The sequence below is a fragment of the Erpetoichthys calabaricus genome, chromosome 16, assembly GCF_900747795.2.
Source record: "Erpetoichthys calabaricus chromosome 16, fErpCal1.3, whole genome shotgun sequence".
In the NCBI taxonomy this organism is placed as follows: domain Eukaryota; kingdom Metazoa; phylum Chordata; class Cladistia; order Polypteriformes; family Polypteridae; genus Erpetoichthys; species Erpetoichthys calabaricus.
The window spans coordinates 85915421-85931799 of NC_041409.2; the positions used below are offsets into that span (position 1 = coordinate 85915421).

Here is a 16379-nt window from a genome sequence, read left to right on the forward strand (position 1 = left end):
TAGCGTTTTTGTGGAGGCAGTGGCCTAAAACAGCCGCCTTCCTCCATCCTTCCGTCTTTTGGGCATCCCAGCTGGGTTTGGCTGCCGGCCGTCCCTTACAACAGCCATGTTTGGAGTTCATTTATAATGACGGCTCAAGATGTTTCTTTATCTACTAAGTGTTTTCCACAACAATCACACTGACACAAGTATTCAGACCCTTTGCTATGATGCTCAAAATCTGAGTTGGGTGCATCCAATTCTCTTGCTCCTTGTTCAGCTGTTTCAGCACTCTATTTGAAGTCATCCTGTGGTAATTCAATGGAGTGGACATGATTACAAAAGGTAGACACCTGTCTATTGAAGGTCCCACAAGTTGAGCAAAACACCAAGCCATGAGGTCAAAGCAATTACGTGAAGAGCTTGGTGACAGGACTAAAGAAGGTTCCAAAACCATTTCTGCAGCATAGAAGGCTCCCAAGAGAACAGTGACCTGCATAATTCTTAAATGGGAGTGGTATGGAACAACCAAGACTATTCAGGGAGCTGGCTGCCTGGACAAACTGAGCAATCGAGGGAGAAGGGACTTGGTAAGAGAGGTGACCAGGAACCAGATGGTCACTCTGGCTGAGCTGTGTGGACATGGGAGAAATTCTAGAAGGAAAACCACCACTGCAATACTCCACTGATCTGGGCTTAGTTGACAAGAACAGCCAGAAGAGAAATGAAAGCCCACTTGGAGTTTGCAACATGGCACTTTACAGGCTCTCAGACTATAAAAAAAGAGATTCTCTGATCTGATGAGACCAAGATTGAACTGTCTGGCCCTAATTCTAAGCGTCACGTCTGGAGGAAACCAGGCACAGCTCATCACCTGCGCAATGCCAATCCAACGGTGAAGCATGCTGCGGGCACTATCAAGCTGAGAGGTTATTTTTCTGCAGCAGGAGACTGGACAGGGTTGAAGGAAAGCTGAATGGAGCAACATACAAATATATCCTTAATGAATGCCTGCTCCAGAGTGCTCAGGATCTTCAACTGGGCTGAAGGTTCACCTTCTAACAGGACAAAGCAAAGACAACACAGGATGGACTTGGGGACAACTCTATGAATGCCCTCGAGTAGTCCAAGTCAGAGCCTGGACTTAAACCTAAATCAACATCTCTGGGGAGACCTGACAATAGATGTTCAATGGTGGCCTCCTTCCAACCTGACAGGGTTTGAGAGGATCTGCAGAGAAGAATGGTAGAAAAACGCCAAATCCTGGTATGGGAAGCTTGTTGCATCAGACTCAGAAGACTTCAGGCTGGAATGGACACCAAAGGGGCTTCAGTAAAGTACAGACTAAAGGATGTGAATACTTCTTTGAATGGGATATTTCATTTTTTTAATTTTTAATAGATTTACAAAAAATGTTAAAATTTGTCATTCTGGGGTACTGCAGAAAGTGCATAAAGTTTGATGGCATACAATTTGATACAAATGGTAAATATGGAGTCAGGATTAATGAATACAAACACGAATTTCCCAGTTTCTCTGTCGAGTCTTTTCTATGGTGCCATTTTGATGTTTGGCTGAGCTTTAGAAATATTATGAGGTAAAGACAAAAAAAAGCTTTCTTTGTCGCCGCCTCGTGGCTATTGTGTGGAATTACGAAACAAAAACGAATCACTTTTACATTCACATTAAGTCATTTAGCAAGCGCTTTATTACAATGCAACCTTCAAAAAAGATCAAAATAAATCAAGTAAATATCAATGCATGGGACTGTTATGAAAGAAGTGCTACAGGACTAATGTTCTAACGTATCTAAAGGACAGGGGCACAAAAGTGATCATCACAAGGGAAGAGCTTTAAACCAAAGAGAACGACACAAGGTGAGTTACTGCCACTAAGATCCTAACATGAAAACCTTCATCAACTACTTGACCGGCACCACCTCCTGATGTAGCATCACTAGGATATCCTGTACCCACCGCAAACCTCACTCACTGTGGTCTAACCCTGGGGGGCATCTAGTAGTTCATACCAAGTATAAACTGGGGTGAGTGAGAGAGGGAGACACACAGACAAGGAGTTAAAAATTGGAAGTCCTTTATTAAAATCATGCCATATCAAAATATATTAAAAGTCAAAGTTGGCGAAAAGTCAAACAAGCATGACCGTGAAATAACAGTAACCAGGTACATGAATAAAAATGATTAAGAAAATCCCAATCATAAAAATAAAAAACAATAACTCCAGCCTTTTTACTTTCTCCCTTTTCTAGGCTGCTTGAGGAAATTAAGGACTTTCTGAAAAGAAAAATATCGGGAGTGGTCTCCCCTCGACTTTCTCGTATACTCAGATATGGGGATGGATATTTGAGGAGTAAACTGCAAGACAATTATTATATATTTATATTATGTACATTAACGAACCATCAACAACAAATCAAATTAATAATTTATTGAACAATTATTCTAAAAGTAATGTTAAATAAATTGGACTCTGCACCTGCATTAATAAAAGGTAAAGTACCACTTCCAGTTAGCGGAAATAGCCCAAACGTTGATAGATATCTACGTTTTGTACCTAATACTTGTATGCAAAATTGGGCTGACCTAAGTGACGGCGTACTCAAGTTATCGTGTTTACACACACACGCAGACATAATTCCAAAAATGGTATTTTCGGACTCATGGAGCTCTAAAACATCGAGATTCATTAAAATCTCGATATGCAATTTTTGAAGGATTCCAATACTTTCCCTATGAGAAATTAAATCGGGCTCTGGGATGTCTGAAATGTCGCGATTAATCAAAATCTCGAAACAGAATTTTTGGATGATTACAGTACCTGCCCTACGAGAAATTAAATCGGGTTCAGGGAGATCTAAAACGTTGAGATTCATCAAAATCTTGACATCGAATCTTTGGACGATTACAATACTTTGTATACGAGGGTGTTGTACTGTGTTAGCCATTTCGAATGTAATAAGAAGTCAAGCAACATGACCCCTTTTATTGGCTCACTCAAAATACAATACAATACAATACAGTTTATTTTTGTATAGCCCAAAATCACACAGGAAGTGCTGCAATGGGCTTTAACAGGCCCTGCCTCTTGACAGCCCCCCAGCCTCGACTCTCTAAGAAGACAAGGAAAAACTCCCAAAAAAACCTAGTAGGGAAAAATGGAAGAAACCTTGGGAAAGGCAGTTCAAAGAGAGATCCCTTTCCAGGTAGGTTGGGCGTGCAGTGGGTGTCAAAAAGAAGGGGGTCAATACAAAACAATACACAGAACAGAGCAAATCCTCAATAAAAAATAAAAATTTTCTAGAAGTACGGAGCAGAATTTAACAGTAGATGATATCACATAATAAGATTTGGATAATTTTAGACTCTTGGAGACCTCATCCATCAAGCTGCCTCCCCCATTTGGCCATTCCACGACTGAAACAGTGCTGGGCCAGCCAACCCGATGAAAGGACCCCTCTTTCCCACGATTCCTGCGATCCTCCATCAGGGATGACTTTACCTTAGGCAGGTAAAACAACTTGGCAGGTGGGCCGTGGCACCAATGTGCCACATTTGAGTACCGAGAAGAGAAACAGAATAGGTGAGGGTTCGTAAGAAATTCTAACTATCATGTTACTTATGTTTTAGTGCTAATGACTAACAACAGAGATGCAGTCTGTACAGTTAATCAGCAGCTCTAGTCAGGGTGTGCTAAACAAAGTTGTGAGTCTTCAGCTGGGATTTAAAAGCTGAGACCGAAGGGGCATCTCTTATAGTAGCAGGCAGACCACTCCACAGTTTAGGGGCCCTTTAACTAAAAGCTCAACCTCCCATTGTTATTTTATTAATCCTTGGAACCATAAGCAGACCAGCATCTTGAGATCTTAATGACTGCACTCAAAAGATTACAATATACAAGCTTTCGAGGCAACTCAGGCCCCTTCTTCAGGCAAGATGTAAACTTCGTATATGAGAAAGTAAAATGAACAATTAAATGACACCAATGTCCATCTCACTGCCTTAACAGGGATGCAGATATCCAGCCGCTCCAAACCTCCTCTTGCATTCCAAACTAAGTGGCTGAAGTCTTCATACCAGGACCAGCCTGTACTTCATCTGATAACAAAGGAGTAATTCCTGACATCTTCCAGGCTAAAAGACACAAAATGGACACCCAAGGACAAAAGGCTAGAATTCAATGAATGGTAACTGTGATAGACAAAATAGCGCATCTATGAGGAGGCCCCGAGTTTGTAACTGGAAGTGACTTTAATCCGATCAAATCAATCAAAATCAAAATCTTTTATTGTCATTGTAGCAATGAGACATTGTACAACGAAATTTACAGATGCATTTGTGGTGCTTTTATATTCAAGCGTCGTATATTCCCAATCGTAATTAGAACACTCTAGACGAGAACAGGCCATTCAGCCCAACAAAGCTCGCCAGTCCTATCCACTTATTTCTTCCAAAAAAACATCAAGTTGAGTTTTGAAAGTCCCTAAAGTCTTACTGTCTACCACACTGCTTGGTCACTTATTCCAAGTGTCCATCGTTCTTTGTGTAAAGAAAAACTTCCTAATGTTTGTGCGAAATTTCCCTTTAACAAGTTTCCAACTGTGTCCCTGCATTCTTGATGAACTCATTTTAAAGTCACCATCTCGATCCACTGTGCTAATTCCCTTCATCATTTTAAACACCTCAGTCAGGTCTCCTCTTAATCTTCTTTTCCTTAAACTGTAAAGGCTCAGCCTTTTAATCTTTCCTCATAACTCATCCCCTGTAGCCCTGAATCAGCCTACTCGCTCTTCTCTGGACTTTCTCTAGTGTTGCTATGTCCTTTTTGTAACTTGAAGAACAAAACTGCACACAGGACTCCAGATGAGGCCTCACCAGTGTGTTATAAAGGTTGAGCAGAACCTCCTGTGACTTGTACTTCACACGTCAAGGCGCTATATAACCTGACATTCTGTTAGCCTTCTTAATGGCTTCTGAACACTGTCGGGAAGTCGATAGTTTAGAGTTCACTACGACTCCTAAATCCTTCTCATAAGGTGTACTCTCGATTTTCCGACCACCCATTGTGTATTCAAACCTAACATTTTTACTTCCTATGTGTAATTCTTTACATTTACTGACATTAAATTTCATCTGCCACAAATCTGCCCAAGCCTGTCTGCCATTCCAGTTCTTCTGTAATGATATAACGGATTCCAAATTATCTGCTAATCCACCTGTCTTGGTATCATCTGCAAACTTACTTAACCAGCTTGTTACTTATATTCCTATCTAAATCATTTCTATATATTAAAATGACACGATACATTTTAAAAGTCTCACATACCATCTTCTGTGCTGTCATTTTTCTTTTTTTAGCACCTTCACAACAGCATCAGAATGTACGGCGGAGTATTTGAGCCACAGAGAAAAAAAATTAGGGACACAGTAAAGAGGTCTCTTTTGTGATTGAAGTGGAAATTTCGGCTTTAATCTCGAAATGTCCACTTTAACCTCGTAGTTTATTTTATCATTAAAGTAGACTGTTGTAAACGTCATCTTAAAATTGACCCAGTTGTTAATCGCTACGTGCTTCTGGGGCTTCCACCTGAACTGACAGCAGCAATCGCCACACACAGAACACATTACATTTATGATATTCCAGCTCTCTGCATATTTAGAATCCTTAGATTTATGCTTGGTATCATTTTCATGATGAAATGTATTAAAGTATGTATATTACATTTTACAGATAAATCGTTAATTTAAATAATGAATACTGTTAATAATTACACGTGTGGGGGCGGCACGGTGGTAGAGTGGTAGCGCTGCTGTCTCGCAGTAGGGAGTCACGTCCCTTGTGCTCCCTGCCTGGAGTTTGAATGTTTTCCTGGTGGGTTTCCACAGTGGCCTTAAGGACACGCAGGTTTGGGGATTTGGTGATGTTAAAATGACGCTAGTGTATGTGTGTTCTTGTATTCACCTTACGATGAGATGATGCCCCATCCAGGGATTGTTTCTGTCTCGTGCCCAATGCTTGCTGGAATGGGCGCATCCCTGGATTGATGGATGTAATCATTAAACATTCTTTTCAGAGATATTGTGGCAAGATGTCTTGGGAATTTAATGGATGTTTCAGGCAATTCACAACACAGCAAAGCCGAATGTTTTCTCACCGTGATGATATCTCACACTGCCATCTGGTGGAATCTTCCAGATTTATGTAAAGTACGTGCACAAGTATAAACTGTACACCGTTTGCGTTAGCAGTAGCGTAGCATCACGTGAACTATAAACCTGGCCTTAGAATCCTCTGAAGGTGCTTGATGGTGTAACATCATCTCAGCCCACTCCAATGTTCCCAAAGCCACCAGGGCGGTTGCCCCCACGTGGTCAGGGGGAGGTGTAAGCCCTCCTCCGATCCTCCATGGGCATCCCGGCCGGGTTCCACCCCTAGCCACCTGTGACAACATCTAAATCCATTTAGTATGTCTATTTCTTTTTTTTTTCCACACAGGAAAATTTCCGTGTGCACAGCAGTGCAATGAAAATCAAGATGGCAAAGATTATGCTTTTATTAAATAAAAGTCAAAATATAAAACAAACGTACACACGGAAAAAACTCTAATGAATGCAAAAGTGCACACAGAATCACAAACCCCTGCAGAATTAGTGCGTGATGACACTTCCGCACATGCAGAAACTAAATGGTTTTCTTCTTCTACCGACGACAGGAATTTCGCCGGAAGTGAAACACCGCTTGTTTTGCGAATTCGTTTGTGAAGCAGAACTCGAGTTTTGTGCATATCATCACTAATTAGTGATACTCACCCCCGATTCTCTTACCTCATTAGTTGAAGTTCATTAAAGTGTCCGGTATTAGTAAAAGATACACAGTATGGTCCACTCATGCACCATTTGTGTGACTTTGCTTCATGAAGTGCATCCGCCACATCTCAAAGCCCACACCTGTACAATCCATTATTTTACACATTATGATAAAGAGTCCCATCTCCATTAGTATCAATTCATGTTTCTTTATTAATATATTCTAAATTATTACATTAGTTCAGTACCTCTGCAAGTACACACAAAAACAATTCAACTGAAAGCTGTCTGGCTGCACACCATCAACCAGTGCCGTAAAACAACCTTATAAATAAATACAATTTAATAACGTTCGTTGAAAAAATAAGAGTGGTTTGATCCAAACAAGATTCAAGTATTCCTTCCGAATGCTGTTCAGACGTCCTCAGAGACATGTGACACCAAGGTAGAACTTCCACCAAGATTTAGTGAAGCCACGTGGCTGAGTATAGCGAGGGGGATCCGAACGATTCCAAGACGTCGTTGTACGATTTTCTTTTTTTTAAAGCATTAAGTTCTTTGATGAGGAAGACAGTAAGTAAACAGTCCATCACTCATCCAATGTACAGCATCTCCAAATTCTTGAAAGCCACACTACAAACATTGAACATTTCTACAAGAAGAGACTGGCAAGCCGTTTGTAAGCGTCGGGCTGTATTTTCATGATCACAGTCAAAAACGTGGTAGATGAGGAGCGCCATCTTGAAAGCGCCAACTTGAATCTTGCATTTTCATAGTCTGTGTCACACATTTCTCAAGAACGCAAATCTGCTCCTTTCACTTTGTAAACAGGGTCTCCACAGGGGGTCAAACCAGCGACCCTTTTCCTGGCCTAATTGTGCGATAGCCGAACAAGAGATAAGACACTTCTGAATAGCGGTCAAGACATCTACACAGGGAGGAGGCCATGACGAAATTCACCTTAATAATTTTTTGCATTTATATAGCGCTTTTCTCACTACTCAAAAACGCTCAGCAATTCCAGGTTAAGGGCCTTGCTCAAGGGCCCAACAGAGCAGAGTCCCTATTGGCATTTTACGGGATTCGAACAGGCAGCCTTCCGATTGCCAGTGCAGATCCCTAGCCTCAGTGCCACCACTCCACCTTAATATATTTCAGTCTTTCACACAGAATTCATGACGTTTGTTTTTCCTGGAATGAAAATGGTATAAATGATCAAATTGATGTTAAATGAGAATGATATAAAATGTGGCATATTTTACATCATAACAATGATCTAAATTGTATATTCCAAGAAAAAAGGAACCTTGTGTCATTGTAATATGCCTCCCACGAAGAAATGGTTTAAGATAAATTGTTTTATTCCAACATTCAAAATGGGAGGGATCGATAAGTAGCGATCTTCACCTTATAACATAATTGTGTTTATTATCCATCCATATCTTTAACTAGACCCATTTAATCAAAGTTTAAGGTCATGAGGTGCCAGAGACTATCCCAGCAGAGCGTCCCATCCAGTGCTGGACAAACTCTACACATCAGAGCAGTTTAGAGTAGCCAATAAACATCACCAGCACATGATAAGAAAATCCATGTCGGCCAGGAGGACCTGAGACTCTGACGGGATGGCGACTCAAAGGCAGCAGACCTAACTATGTTGCTATCCTGCCACCATGCGTGTAAGTCACACTACTAGAACTAAAACATCCAAGGGATGCGATCCGGGTTAGGATGAGAATTCCTTTGTGTCCCCTGCATGATAATGTAAACTAATACCCATCCTTAAATAACAATCAATCCACGGCAGAAACACTTGCAGGCGTAGCTTTAACTTTCTCCACACATGTTACAAGTGAAGGTATGGTAAGTGGCTAAAGACTCAGCTTCAAGCTTTCAATTGATTTACACATTTTAGGCATCCCTGATCAGGATTTGGCCACTTGCACAGTGGTGGCTGGTTGTGTGTCTGTCTGTCTATTTATCTATCTATCTATCCATCTATTGTCCTAACCTACTTGTCCAGGGCAGAGTCGCGGGCAGCGGGAGCCCATGGCACCAGGAACAATAACTCGAGGGGGCGCCAGTCCAGCACATCTGCTTTACATACAATAGGAGTCCATCAGCTACCATAAAGCCTCTTTGGTAATATAAAACTGAGAGAAGGTACAGGGCGCTTTTTGGATTTCATATTTTTGTTGTAATATAAAATGTTGGGTAATCGTTATATCAGCATCTGCCCCTGTTGTCCAAAAAACAATCAATAAACTCGGAGGCAATTACGATTAATAAAGTCTTACTATTGATGTATAGCATGTTGTTTTGTTCTAATTATTAAACTACCTTCTCATTCCCAATATTGAAAAATAAAAATTTCTTTAATCACAACTTAAAATGTTTGCTTTTTGGATGTTATTAATATCATTATGTCTCAAAATGTAGGTTAAACATAATTATTAAATTACTTTGAGTTTACTTAACTCCAAAAATAAATTCATCTTAATAATTTACAACAAAAGAGACCTAGTTATTAAATTATCAAATGCATATTAATTTAAACAATTAAACACCTTTGTAATTTAGATGTAAATTAATTCAAACGATTAAACGTTTTTGTGATTTTAAATGCATACTCATTAAATCCATTAAACGTTTTTGTGTTTGCCATCTTGCTAACCTAAAAAAACATCTTATATTGGTTATAAAATGCACGTTTAACATTTGTGAACTGTCACAATTCCTGCTAGGCCAAAATCATTTTAGTAAGGATGTATGAGATTTATGAGCTGTTAAGTGTTAGAAAAAACAAAATGAAATTTTAAATTATAATGTAATGGTTTGTTCATAATAAATAGTAAATTGCTCTGTGCTCCTCAATGTACCGAAATCAAATCAGTTTATTAATACTTTAAAATATTAGTGTATTCGGATTAATAGATAATTAACAGTACAAAATGGCCACTCAGCATGACTACTGAACTATCACAACTCCCCCCTTTGACACAATAAAACTGGTTTAATAAAAATTTACTGGATTCATTTTTTGAAATATTGTTAATATACATCATAAAGTGTGTGTGTGGGGGGGGGGGGGGGGAGTTTGTGTTCTCCATTGTACCAAAGCAAAAGCAGTTTAAGAATCATTTATGACATTCATCTTTTCAGCTTATTATTATTAAAGGCTGAAATGTATGGTCAATATAATTATGAAGCTGATCTGCATTTCTATTTTAGCCAAAATAAAATCAGTTTAATAATAATTTATAATGATCATGCTTTTCATTATTATTATTATTATTAAAGTATGTTTACTAGTTATGAAACTATTCAGCATTTTTATTTAGCCAAAATAAATTCAGTTTAATCATAGATAATGGCATTCAATGTTTGGTCTTATTATTAATTTTAAATACAAAATGTATGTTCATTATAATTATCAAAGTATTCTGCATTTTTATTTAGCCAAAAAAAAATCAGTTTAATCAAAATTAATGATATTAGTGTTTTGGATTATTGCTATTAAAGTGTTAATCATAGATAATGATAATCATGTTTGGTCTTATTATTAATTTTAAATATAAAATGTATGTTCATCAATTATTCTGCATTACTATTTAGCCAAAATAAAATCAGTTTAATCATAATGGATGATATTCATGTTTTGGATTATTGCTATTAAAGTGTTAATCATAGATAATGATAATCATGTTTGATCTTATTATTAATTTTAAATTCAAAATGTACATTCATCAATTATTCTGCATTACTATTTAGCCAAAATAAAATCAGTTTAATCATAATGAATGATGTTCATGTTTTGGATTATTACTATTATTAAAGTATAAAACATATGTTTATTCATTATTAAACCATACTGCGTTTTTATTTGGACAAAATAAAATCAGTTTAATCAAAATGGATGATATTCATGTTTTGAATTATTCCTTTTAAAGTGTGAAATGTATGTTCATTATAATTATTAAAGTATTCTGCATTATTATTTAGTTAAAATAAAGCCACTTTAATCATAATGAATGATGTTCATGTTTTGAATTATTATTAAGTACAAAATGTTAAGTTCATTATAATTATTAAACTAGTCTGCATTTTTATTTAGCCAAAAATAAAAGTTTCAGAAACATTTATGACATTCATCTCTTCAGCTTATAATTATTAAAGTGTGAAATGAATGATCATTATAATTATTAAGCTGATGTCATTTCTATTTTAGCCCAAATAAAATCAGTATAATTATAATTCACGATGTTCATGATGTGGATTATCATTGTTATTATTATTAAAGTATAAAACATATGTTTATTAATTTTTAAACCAGTCTGTATTTTAATTCAGACAAAATAAAATCAGTGAAATCATAGTTACTGATATTCAGGTTTTCGATTATTGTTATTAAAATGTAAAATGTAAATTCATTATAATTATTAAACTATTCTGCATTTTTACTTAGCCGAAATAAAGTCAGTTTAATCATAATTTCATGTTCTGAATTATTGTCATAAAAGTGTGAAATGTGTGTTCATTAATTATTACACTCTTCTACATTCTTATCTAGCCAAGATAAAGTCCGTTTAATCGTAATTAACGATATTCATGTTCATTATCAGTAAAAAAAACGCACATTCAAGCCACCTTCATGTGCCTCCCCTTGTACGAAAACAACATCTGTTTAGTGATTATTTACAATACCCGTAGTTTTAGAAAACCATTACTGTAGTGTAAAATGTCCATTAATTGTAATTATTTAAGTATTTTGTGTTTCTATTTCATTGATAATTTCAGGAAAACGTAGGATGTTGATGTGTTGGGGTCATTGCTTTCAGTTTGTACGCAGTACGGTACTTATAACTGTGATTATTAAAACGGCTTGTGTTCCCTCTTCTTCTTCTAAAACAGGGGTCCTGGAGGGCTGTGTTGGCTGTAGGTTTTCATTCTAACCCTTTTCTTAATTCGTGACCTGTTTTGCTGCTTATTAACTTCTTTTGTAACAGGGTGTCACAGGGAAAAGGGACATTTCGGAATGAGGTGTTGGCGACTGACCCTGGGGCGTCGGCAGTTGTTTGGGACTGACAATGATGGAGCAGTGGAGTGGTGTGCAACGAGCGTTCACCGTGAAAGTCTTTTATAAGAATGGTGACAGTGTGACTGCTGAGCAAATAAGGAATTACCAGTTAGGACATCCTGATCGTGTCCCGTCTGCTCATGCGATTATAACATGGGTGCGTAATCTTGAAGAAACGGGTTCAGCTTTAAAAAAGAAGTCCCCAGGTGGAGCCACTTCACATACTGCCCGACAATCAATGGCAGTTATTTGGCGATTGATTGGAAGGCGCGTCATTTCACGCAACGGTGACATTCTATGGCACCCCGAAATCTCCAGATCTCACTGTTTGTGATTTTTATTACAAGCCAAGTGTACCGCACACATCCTGCAGCCATTGATGAACTGAAGAGGAAATCGCTGGCATTCCTCTTGACATGTTAGGTCCAGCAATGCAGAATTTCCACAACAGGCGGTCAGAATGGGTACGGAGAAATGGACAACACCTTCATGAGGTTTTGTTCAAAACATAAAATGAATATTGATTACCATCATTAATTGCATATCCTGTACCAGGGGTCTCCAACTCCAGTCCTGGAGAGCTACTGTGGCTGCAGGTTTTCATTCTAAACCCTTTTCTTAATTAGTGACCAGATTTTGCGGCTAATTAACTGTTTGCCTTAATTTTAATTGATGCACAACTTAAGACTCAGGCCCCTTAATTATTTGATTTTCCTTAATTAGCAACCAAACAATATTAAGACAAAAAATGAACTGACACATAAACAACAACCTGCGTCCATCACACAGTAACTGAAAATAAAGAAAGGTGAAGGCCTCACTCAGTAATGTCAATCTGCTCAGGTCCACAAAACATTTTGACAGCGCTCTTAAAAAAGAAAGTCAACAGTTTTGGAAATGTCTGTCATGACAGAATGAGTGCCATGGAATTAAATAACGGGTTTAATTAGCAAGGAGAATTGGCTTCAAATTAAGAAAGTGAATGAAGATTGGAGTTTGAGGCCCCAATTTAGTTGGTCATCTGTTGGCTCACTTCATATCAAATTCATGTTTAGGTGTCGTTTAAGGAAAACAGAATCAATTCAGCGGTCAGAGTCTCAAGAAAAGTCAATTAAAATAAAGGGAAATAGTTAATTAGCAGCAGAAACTGGTCACAATTTAAGAAAACAGAATGAAAACTTGCAGCCACAGTAGCTCTCCAGGACTGGAGTTGGAGACTCCTGTCCTATGCATTACATTTTATCATTAAACGTATTTTGTAATGTGCTTATTTGGGCATTGAACATCAATTGAAAATTTCCCGTTTCCCTGCACCACCCTGTAAAAATTTTAATTGCCTTGTTTTTTTTTTAAGATTTGTTCCCCTAAATGTCTCCATCGTTCCTCTGAATTGCTTCATTTCTTTCCTTAAATGGCATCCAAACACAAATGAAATGTGAAGTGAGTGAGCCAACAGAAGACCAACTAAGTCAGGGCCTCAAACTTACACCAATTTCACTCTAACCAGTTGCTTAATTAGGCGCCGATTCTTGTCGTTCATTAAACCCGTTCTTTAATTTCATGGCTTGTTGCTGCTCTTGTTGTGTAATAGCAGACATTTACCAAATTGTGGATTTTCTCCTTTCTGTTCAAATGTTGGGTGGCATGGTGGCGCAGTGGGTAGCACTGCTGCCTCGCAGTTGGGAGACCTGGGGACCTGGGTTCGCTTCCCGGGTCCTCCCTGCGTGGAGTTTGCATGTTCTCCCCGTGTCTGCGTGGGTTTCCTCCCACAGTCCAAAGACATGCAGGTTAGGTGGATTGGCGATTCTAAATTGGCCCTAGTGTGTGCTTGGTGTGTTTGTGTGTGTCGTGCAGTGGGTTGGCACCCTGCCCGGGATTGGTTCCTGCCCTGTGTTGGCTGGGATTTGCTCCAGCAGACCCCCGTGACCCTGTGTTCGGATTCAGCGGGTTGGAAAATGGATGGATGGATGTTCAAATGTTTTGTGGACCTGAGCAGATCAACATTCCCGAGACCACCACCTTTATTTTCAGACATTGTATGATGGACACCAGTTGTTTTGGCTCATTTTGTATCTCATTATTGTTTGGCTGCTAATTAAGGAAAAGAAACAATGAAGGGGTCCGAGTCTTCAAGAGCAAGTCAAATAAAATGAACTCAAAAGAAGTTAATTAGCAGCAAAAACAGGTCACTTAACTAAGAAAAGGGTGAAAATGAAAACCTGCAGGCACTGCAGCCCTCCAGGACTGGAGTTGGGGACCCCTGTTCTAAAACGCATTGTTTAATTCATGAGAAGACTATTTTCTATGCTGTGTTATTTAACTACCGTTGTCATTTGGCTGCGAATTGCAGTCATTGTTGTCGCTCACTTTGTTCTTTTGGTGTAAACATGAAGACGCGGCGTGGGCCCTGGTCACTTAGGCAGCTGGCGTCATCTCTGATCTTTCCCGAGGGGCGTCAGGTGCTTTCCTGGACAATGGCAGACAGTCCTTGCAGCCAGTGCCGTTACAGTGCACAGTATCCGGGATATCCAGAGTTGTCTGTTCAGATTGAACACAGCTACGCAATTCTCCAGCCCTACCAAAAAAGGGCTTCCGCCGCCATGTCGGTGTCGCATTGTGCTTGCTGTAGATGCAGACGATTTCCGTAAGGGAGTATAATTTCTTGTTCTAAACTCAATCTCAAATGATTACCTCTAGAGATCATGGATTTCCTACAATGTCATGGTCAGCTATGACCACCTATCACCACGACTTTCAGTCTCTGTGTGCTTCTAAGTACAAGGAAAGCTCATAGGAACTTTCCGGTCAGGTCTTCCGTTCTAAGAAAAAGAAAAAAAAAATATCCGCTTTAGATTTGTCCTCACAGCCTGCTGAATAATTTGAAGGGGATTTTTGCTCCTGGGGCCATGTGATCTTTAACACCAAACATCTCCTTTTTGAATCTTCAGGCCAGCAGGTAGGAAGCACTTCCAGTTGTCATTCCAAGAGTATCAGGATGATTCCAGTGTTGGATACATTTACTGGATGTATTTAGCATTAAAAAAAAAAACAACTAAAAATAAATAAATTGAACAAGTAAAAGCCTTCAGCAGCTCTTGACATTTCCACAGGACTCGTTTGGCTAAGCCACACTGGTTTTGACTTAAAGGAAGCCAGTAAGATGAGAAGACCTCCTTGTTCCAAAGAAAGGTACAAAGGCTCGATTACAGAAGACAAGTAAGTAGCGTTCAAGTGTCCCCCCATTTTTTTGTGTTCATTGTTCCCCTTTCAACTCAATTTATTTTTTGTATAGCATCCCACAAAGCAATGGCAGCAACTGTCTGTGATGTTCATGGAAACCTTCCACTCGTCACATCAGACACTCCTTCAGTGAAATGTCGTGTTATCTGTCGGTCCATTTCAGCCACACTGACTGTTGAGTCATAATGCATGTGTGTATTTCGTGTTCCAGCTTCCACGGTTGAAATTCGTCTCAATGCTGCTCCCTGCTACCAGGATGCTGTCACTGCGGTTTCTGTCAGATGTTGTTACCTTTTCTGTGGCAACGGCATCCAGTACCATTCACATTCAAGTTCAGCTGGCCTTTGATCTGTGCAGAATACGAATGACACACACTTCACCCGTTCTTCAGTCTGCTGACGTCTCAACCGTACATCACAGCAGAGTGGGCCCCTTGGTGGTGCGGGTCATGGAGGGGAAATGCTTGTTATCCACATCCCACAGCTTTTTGTCCGGCATTGTGCTGAGAGACGGGTCAGCAGATAGGAAACTGGATGTCCAATAATTGATATAACTTGCCACAAGCAAAGTCAGCTCAAGAATCTGCCAATGGAAAGAAAGCATATGGGTGTCAGTCAGTCTTGAATTTATATAGGGCTCATCAGAGGAGATATCAAAACAACAGCAATTCCATGAAATGAACTCAAATACACTTATATGTCCATCGTCTAGCCCTCTTACCCTGTTCAGGGCCATGAGGAGCCCACCAGCACAGGGTACAACAATGGAACAAACCCCCTGTTAGGATGCAAATCCATAACTTTGCTGACACGCACCAACCCACCCATACTCATCCCTTTAAGAGGACATGCAAACTTCACACCAGCCCTTTAGTGTGAGGAGACCACCTGTAGTGATGGTAATGCCAATACTGTCACATGTACAGAGTGCTGAGAAATTCTTACTAAATGTTGACCTCTCCCGCTCCACAATGAACAAGAACATATCAAATGCAAGTCTCAATGCAAAACATGTAAATAATCATCTGTGTGTCAAAACATAGCATAAAAATGTTAGTGCTTAGAAAGTTTAGAGCCCAAACCTCGCAGGACATTTGATTAGTCAGATCTTCTCTGGTTTGAATGGAGTAGATAGATAGATAGATAGATAGATAGATAGATAGATAGATAGATAGATAGATAGATAGATAGATAGATAGATAGATAGATAGATAGATAGATAGATAGATAGATAGATAGATAGATAGATAGATAGATAGA

At 39.0% G+C, this 16379-nt stretch overlaps 1 protein-coding gene and 1 long non-coding RNA gene across 3 annotated transcripts in view; both read right to left on the reverse strand.

Moving 5' to 3' along the window:
- Positions 1-6992: 6992 nt before the first annotated feature.
- On the reverse strand, positions 6993-9460 carry LOC114666968 (uncharacterized). The gene is made up of 2 exons (XR_003718666.2): positions 7947-9460; positions 6993-7763 (listed from the first exon to the last, which is right to left on the reverse strand). It is a non-coding gene; the product is annotated as an uncharacterized LOC114666968 (long non-coding RNA).
- Positions 9461-13947: 4487 nt separating this feature from the next.
- Positions 13948-16379, reverse strand: part of plekhh1 (pleckstrin homology domain containing, family H (with MyTH4 domain) member 1) — a 138767-nt gene continuing 136335 nt past the window's right edge. For both annotated transcript variants that reach the window (XM_051919759.1, XM_051919761.1), the window contains exon 30: positions 13948-15702. In XM_051919759.1, coding sequence (XP_051775719.1) covers positions 15535-15702 — 168 coding nt within the window. In that variant the 3' untranslated portion in view covers positions 13948-15534. The remainder of the gene's footprint in view (positions 15703-16379) is intronic.